This window comes from Rattus norvegicus, chromosome 17 (assembly GCF_021556685.1).
Source record: "Rattus norvegicus strain SHRSP/BbbUtx chromosome 17, alternate assembly SHRSP_T2T, whole genome shotgun sequence".
NCBI lineage: Eukaryota > Metazoa > Chordata > Mammalia > Rodentia > Muridae > Rattus > Rattus norvegicus.
This window is the reverse complement of record NC_141550.1, coordinates 70,634,728-70,642,500: the sequence shown is the minus strand read 5'-3', so window position 1 is coordinate 70,642,500 and position 7,773 is coordinate 70,634,728. Positions and strand designations below refer to the sequence as shown.

Here is a 7,773-nt window from a genome sequence, read left to right as displayed (position 1 = left end):
CACCATAGGAGGGAGGCTAAGGTGGCAGGCATGTGAAACAGCTATCAAAGCCCATCCTGAGTCAAGGTCAGAGCACAGAGCATGCACGCATGCGTGTCCACTTGCCTGTGCTTGGCTAGCTTTCTTCACTTTTACACAGTTCAGAGCCCAGCTCAGGAATGGTGGCACCTACATTCAGGGTAGGTCTTCCTACCTCAGTTAGCTCAGTCCAGACAGACAGTCCCCTCACAGACATACCCAAGTCAGCCTGGTCCAAGTATCTCTAGGTTGCATCAAGTTGAAGATTGAAATAGAGCAGTAGCAAAGACGTTAACGACGATGCTCGTGTTATAGAAGGTGTTTTTCCTGTACACATGCGTGACAGAGCCCCTTTAAAGTAGGGAGGCACAGTGCTGGTACCACAATGGTTGTTTTAAAAACCACTCTGTGGGTTTTAAATCGTGCAGTTCAGTAGTTAGAAATTCTGTGGGTTGAAGTCCAGACAGAAAATGCCTGTGTGTGGGGAAAGGTTTATTAAGGCTAGTCATCAGTGTCTTTGGTGACCGACTTGCATAAAAGACAAAAGTCCTTACCACAAGGGACCTTTTGATTTGAGAAAAGGAAAAAGTAAGATAGCTGAGTGTTTCAGATAATTACTGAGTGTATACAAGTGAGGAGCAATTGGAGTGCCCAGGAAGCTGCAGAATCTCGCAGTGACATCGGTTTGCCTAGACATGGAGCGGCAGTCCCTTGTCCACCGTGAGGATCAGATCCTCTCAGCTTGTGGCCTCAGTACCTCCTGGTGCATCTTGGATAATGAAGAATATAGCACATTCAGACCCTAAAACCTCCAAACTCCAAACCTTATAGGCAGGTTCCTTTGGGTTTTTTCACTTTCTGTTTCTTTGTCTCTTCTTTTTCTCCACTTCAGGTTTAGAATTGCAGAAGCAGCAAAGTAAACATCAAGACGCCTCCTGTCTCCCGGCACTAAAAGTCTCTGACATCGAGCCCACCATGCCTTTCACCAAGTTTGACATCGCCCTCTCAGGTCATCATCAAGCCATTCCCATGGGTGCCTGGGTTCTTTGACTGTGTTGAATCGCAATTTGCAAACAGGCAGGGGCAGGTTTTAGATGTTTTCCAGAAAACATCTCAATGAACAGCCTGTTTATATGGCTCTACTGTTGGTATGCCTTGCAAATTGTTATTGTTTGGTTTGTATGTGCACATACATATGTATGCATGTGTGTGCCGTGTGTGCGTGCGTGTGTGTGCGTGCGTGCGTGTGTGTGTGTGTGTGTGTGTGTGTGTGTGTGTGTGTGTGTGTGTCTAGACCAAAGGCCAATCTTGGTTTAATTCCTCAGGTGCTTTCTACCTGTCCTCACTGGTACTAGGGTTTTGCAATTCAGTCAAGCTGCAGATCCAAGAGAACTACCTGCCTCCATCTCCCAGCTCAGGGATTACCAGCGTGTACCTCCACCTCCAGGTCTTTTTTTTAAAAGGAGATTGTGAGGATCCAACTCAGGCCTTTGTTTGCACCAACTGAGCTTTCTCCCGGCCCTTGAGAATTATTTTGAAGAAGAGGATGTGGTAGGGTAAACCCCTGGAGGAGTTAGGCAGTGATGGCAGGGAAAGGGCCTGGGGCGCTCTTGGACTCCTGTCTCACTGCTTACAAGACCCCAGGCTAGCTTGTGGCTGGTGGCATGGGAGACAGTTATCTCTAGAATAGCATGTTCCTGGAAGATGATAGCAGGTGAATGAACTCCTGAGTGGCCATGGATAGTTTTTGATTCAGACCAGCGTTGGACTTTAATGCGCACTGTGGAGGACGGGATTTGATTCCATATGATTTGATCTTGGAACAACTGAGAGTCTCCTGTGTGCTAGGCAAGCACTTGATGACAACCCCAGCTTAGGTACACTGTTTCTAGTGAGTTATCTCCAATCCACCTTGCATATTTTAACAGTGAATATCTCACTTGTAATAGGTGTTTAATAGGTTTGTGTAGGCAGGTGGGGGGTGTTTCTAGATATTGGGGTTAATGTTTTAATCTACAGATTTTTATTTTTCCATTTTCATATGTCGGCATGGGTGTGTGTGTGTATGTATACATGTATGTGGTTGTGGGAACATGTGGGAGCATGTGCATGTGGAGGTTGATATTGGGGATCATTCTCCACTGACCTCGTACATTATTTATTAAGGCAGGGTCTTCCAACCTAGAGTTGACTATTAGGGCTACTCTTTCTAGACAGCCTTTTCTGGGGAGTCCCGTCTCCAACCTTCTAAAACTACAGGTGGCTGCTATGCCCATGTGACATTTTACATGGATGTCTGTCTGGAGATCCAAGCTTTGGTGCTCATGCATGTGAGGCAGGAAACTTACGTACAGAGCAATCACCCCAACCCCTCTTATAATTTATTTAGATGCAAATCTCATTAATTTTCTCTAGTAAGTTTCTGTCTCTTTCATAGGGACAATAAATCGATCATCAACAAAAGTTTTCATTCCTTTTTCATGTGTAGGGCACTGTGCTGGGTGGAGAAATGTTAAATAGAACCCTAAAAACCTACCCTAGAGATGGGGGGACACCCTAAGGTCATAAGGACATTGAGGGCTTGTGGAGGACAGGGCATTACACACTACTCAGTGCGGGAGACTATCAGCGTGTAGATTAGATGCTATGATGCAGTCAGATGTTGTGAGCCTGACCATGTTGTGGACCTAACTGTGTTGATGAAGGGAAGCACTCGGTAGAGGGCTCAGTTACAGGTGAAACGGACACTGAGATGTTGCAGAAATCAGCTGGACGTTCAGAAAAATAGGATCCTTCTCCATCTCAGTGCCTCAGCAAGCAGGGATGACGTAACACTGCAAAGGGTTTCAGTGTCATACCGGTAGGAAAGTGCAGTGGGAAACCCGTGTCCGCTGTAGGAAATAAACGGGGCATTTCTGTGTTCTTCCAAGTCTTAAGCCTTCATCCTTGAAAAGCAGTAGTGTGATTCCTTACATACTAAGAATGATTAGGGGCCGGAGGTGTAGTTCAGAAGGGAGAGAACTTGCCCACCATGCACAGTCTTGAGCTCCCTCCCCAGCATCATATAAAAAACCAAGTGAGAGGGCCCCTACCTGTAATCCCAGCAAGAGAGGTCAAGAGTCCAAGGCGATCCTTCACCAAAGCATCTAGTGTGAGAACAGCCTTGGATACATGAAACCCGGGTTTCAAAGACCACAGCAACAAAACCACTGAAATGTGATCAGTTAAAGCAAGAGCAACTGCTTTTGTTTTCCAGCTGGAGACGTCCCTGTGCAGTACTGCCCGCAGCCCACCAACGGCATTGTGTATTTCCGAGCCTTTTCCAGTTTAAACACGCTGCCGGAGGAGTTGAGACCCTTCGTGCCTCTCTTCTGCAGTGTGCTGACCAAGTGAGTTGTGGAACACAGTAGGTGCACATCCATGCTTGTCATCATGTGTGTGTGTGTGTGTGTGTGTGTGTGTGTGTGTGTGTGTGTGTCCTTTATGTATTTGTGTTATGCCCTGTTAATCCCTTGTGATGGTAGTCATCTCCCAGGGCGTCACTTTGTTTCATAAACTTAGCGGCACAGTATCTACAAGCTATTTGCTCTCTTACAGTCATATTTTCTTACATAAATAATGTTACAATATTAATCTGTGGATGGATTATACTTATGAAGGCATCTGAACGGATGGATCGCCAAAGATCTTGAAGAAAGGGAATATACCTAGTCAGGAAGTAGGAACAACTCAGTGTAAGGAGTAGCTACACTTTGAGGGGTGTCTTTGCAGAGTTTGGTGGACTCCTCTGCTTCTCTCCCGAGCCAACTCTGCAGCGGCTGCTTTCCCCACAGCCCAGGGTGGGTACGGATAGATTTGGAATCGTGCTTGGGGTTTTCCTTGACAGTGGTAAGCTGAGAGGAAGCAGCTGCAGAGTTCCTCTCCTCCTCTAGGACCATAAAGGGGAACAAAGCTGGACATGGCCCAGCAGCCCTTGCTGCCACTGCTGAGGACTGGATTGCCATGGAAAATGTCCCTGATCCTTGGGACATTCTGTCCCCCGTCTCAACCTTTTTAGTAACTCCCACTTTTTGCACTTTTAAACCAGTTTTCAGGGCCCCTCTCAGGAGTCCTCTGGGCTCAGATTGATAATGCTTCTTCTAGATACATTAGCACGCAGAATTTCTCAGATCCCTCCCACCCCGTTGCCAGATATTGGAGCAAATGAAGTCTGTGAACGTGTGTAGGAGGAAGATAGCACTCAGGAAAGACGTTCGAGCTAAAGGCTGGAAAAGCATGCTCAGCCTGTTGTCTTTACTAAGAGACGGTAGCTACTGAAGCGTTTGGCTAGGTCCTCAGCGCTGGACATGAGCTCCAAATGGAGAAACGGATTCGTACCTCTGTGAGAGGGCACGTGAGCCGTGTAGAGGGTTAATGCCAACAAATTCAAAGCTGCACAGTGTACAGCAGGTACAGAGAGCTGCGGTTATGACTTAGCACACGTACGTAACCTGTGGAGGGTGTGGAAATGGTAGGCACAGCCAGTAGCTCGGGCATTACCCGGGTGGGCTCCCGTAACTCGGGTATCTTCTTGCTCTTCAGGCTGGGTTGTGGCATCCTCAACTACAGAGAGCAAGCTCAACAGATCGAGCTGAAGACGGGAGGCATGACCGTCACCCCCCATGTGCTCCCTGATGACTCGCAGCTGGACACCTACGAGCAGGTAGGCAGCCCATCATGCCCCATCATACTGCAGTCAAAGGCTACAGTTTCCAGGGTGTCCTCGTCTGTCATGGTACCCTAATTAATTTTGTCTTGTGTCTTCCTTTGGGGATACAGGGTGTGTTATTTTCATCCCTCTGCCTGGAGCGGAACCTGCCAGACATGATGCATCTGTGGAGCGAAATATTTAACAAGTAACTTTACTCACACCATATATTAATAAATGGGGGTGTGGCATATCTAACTCTGAAATGCTCTGCCAAGTGATTTGTCTCACTTGTCAGATTCTAGTCTCGTTTTACTCGCAATTAATTGCAAAGCACATGGAATCATTTGAAAGATGCTGAGTTCCTCTGTAACAACTCCTCTGGGTGTCGGAGTGGAGCTGGGTCACTCTCTCCCCTCACTGACTTCCCTCTCCTTTCGTAGCCCATGCTTTGAAGAAGAAGAGCACTTCAAAGTGTTGGTGAGGATGAGCGCTCAGGAGCTCTCCAACGGGATCCCAGACTCGGGGCATCTCTACGCAGCCCTCAGAGCAGGCAAGACACTCACGCCTGCAGGGGACTTGCAGGAGACCTTCAGTGGGATGGATCAGGTGGGCACCAGCAAGGCCACGTGCTGGTCCTAGATGAGCAAGGGTTCCGGGAGTTGGTAATGTTCTCCAGTCATACATGATTCCACCTCAGAAAGCTAACCTTCTGAAAGCTGTGTTTGGTGGTTTGTGCTTAGATCCTAGTGCCAAAGAGGCCGAGACAGGTGGATCCCTGAGCATTGCTGGCTGGCCAGCCTAACCTGTTTGGGGAGTGCCAGGCCAGTGAGAGACAGTGTCTCTTTAAAAAGGTGGGCGGTTCCTGAGAAATGGAAGCTGAAGATGTCCTCTGGCCTACACACACACACACACACACACACACACACACACACACACACACACACACATACACACACACACACACTCACACACACACACACACACACACACACACACACACACACACAGCCTTCATGGAGGAAAGTGTTTTTCCTTTCTTCCTTGTACTTCACAGTCCTTCAGCTTCACCCAAGCTGGACACATCCAGTGGCCAGTCACAACCTGTGTTAGGGATGTCCGCTCTTCAGACCTATCCAGAGAGAGAACAGACAACTGGAAACTATGAAATTACTGCTGACATGAAAATTACATGGCGCCTAAACGATGTGCTGTGGAGACACTTTTCTACAACTCTGCCAAACTCCAGAGCATCACAAATCGCACTCTGGCATTAGTTATTCTGCTAGTCTGATAAAATGTCGTAACCAAAGGCAATGTAAGGAAGAAGAGACCTTTAGCTTGTGGTTCCCAAGGGATGGAGTCTATCCTGGAGGGAAAGGCGTGGCATCATGAGGCAGAAGCAGAGACTGTTGTGTACAAGCTATTGGCTTTCTTATAGTCATTTCTGCGTATTGTGACCCCTCTACTTCCTAGGAGCTCCATAGCCTCCCCAAACATCACCCTGACCTTCCGGGGATCAAGTGTTTAAATGAGTCTTAGGGGTGCTTTTCTCATCCCAAGCGCCATAGCTGTCCTGTAAAGTCTGAACTGTGCAGTGTCTTGACTGTCGGTGTGGTCTGACTCTATGTCTGCCTCCTATGGTTCAGGTGAAGGTGATGAAAAGAATTGCCGAAATGACAGACATCAAGCCCATCCTGAGAAAACTACCCCGGATCAAGAAGTATCTACTAAACTGTGACAACATGAGGTGGGTGTCCTGCCTGTCCCCAAACAGCTGTTAGGAGTCACACTATTTTGTCAAGTGTTATTTTGAGGTATTTTTCATTTGAAGATGAAATTACCTGAATTTATCTTTAAGAGAGAAAGTGTGTATCATTTAGGCGTTAGGTTACAGGATTCACTCTAGACTTTAGTGTGCCGAGAGAATAAAAAGAATTGCATTTTAACTTAGTAAAAGTTGTATGACGTGGAGAAGAAAGCAATTAAGTTCTAGAACTGTGGGCTGGAGAGATGGCTCAGCGGTTAAGAGCACTGACTGCTTTTCTAAAGGTCCTGAGTTCAAATCCCAGCAACCACATAGTGGCTCACAACCATCTGTAATGGGATCTGATGCCCTCTTCTGGTGTGTCTGAAGACAGCAATACTGTAGTTTACTTACAGTTAAAAAAAAAAAAAAAAAAAAAAAAAATTAGACCTTTAAAAAAAAGTTCTAGAACTATAAAGTAAAAAATCCAGGGGTTGGGGATTTAGCTCAGTGGCAGAGCGCTTGCCTAGGAAGCACAAGGCCCTGGGTTCGGTCCCCAGCTCCGAAAAAAAAAGAACCAAAAAAAAAAAAAAAAAAATCCATAGAGAAGGTTATCTTACTCAATCTCAGGGTCCCAGTTGGGGTTTCCGCTTCTGTGATGAAACCCCATAACCAAAAGCAACTTGGGCAGGAAAGGGTCACAGTCCACTGAGGAAAGCCAAGACAGGCAGCAGGTGGGAACCTGGAGGCAGGAGAAAGGCCACAGGTGGGTACCCTCCTGACTTGTTCATTGTGGCTTGCTCAGCCCGCTTCCTTATAGAACTCAGGAACACCAGCCCAGGATGGCACCACCCACGGTGGGCTGGGCCCTCCCCCATCAGTCACTGATTAAGAGAATGCCCTACAGCAGGATCTTACAAAGCATTCTTCTCAGTGGAGGTTCCCTCTCAGAGAACTCTAGCATGTTCGAGGTGATAGAAAACTAGCCAAGACAACGGATGTCTTGAAACAGTTTGCACACATTACATTAGCTCTCTGTCCTCAGGCTCAGGCACACATGGAGATGAATTATCAGTAATTTACATGCAGTGCCTTGCTACTGATAATACTGATTATTAGTGGATTGTGATTAGACAGTGCATAATCAAAGCTTCTGTTTTGCATAGATTACTGGTGCCTTTCTGTCGCGGTAAATAATAAAAAATGGTTTCTTTTATCCCGCACTAGTGCTGGCACCGTAGGGCCACTTGGCATCTGTGGGATATTTTCATCTCAATCAGCAAAGGGTCTCACCCACTAAGCTGCACCCCATCTCACACTG

At 47.0% G+C, this 7,773-nt stretch overlaps 1 protein-coding gene across 3 annotated transcripts in view; it reads left to right on the top strand.

The window, feature by feature from the left end:
- The window catches only part of Pitrm1 (pitrilysin metallopeptidase 1), a 31,988-nt gene that overhangs the window by 15,883 nt on the left and 8,332 nt on the right, over positions 1-7,773 (top strand). For all 3 annotated transcript variants that reach the window (NM_001107363.2, NM_001415160.1, XM_087590765.1), the window contains 6 exon segments: positions 911-1,027; positions 3,275-3,407; positions 4,600-4,720; positions 4,837-4,913; positions 5,149-5,314; positions 6,355-6,455. In NM_001107363.2, the coding sequence (NP_001100833.1) occupies positions 911-1,027; positions 3,275-3,407; positions 4,600-4,720; positions 4,837-4,913; positions 5,149-5,314; positions 6,355-6,455 (715 nt within the window).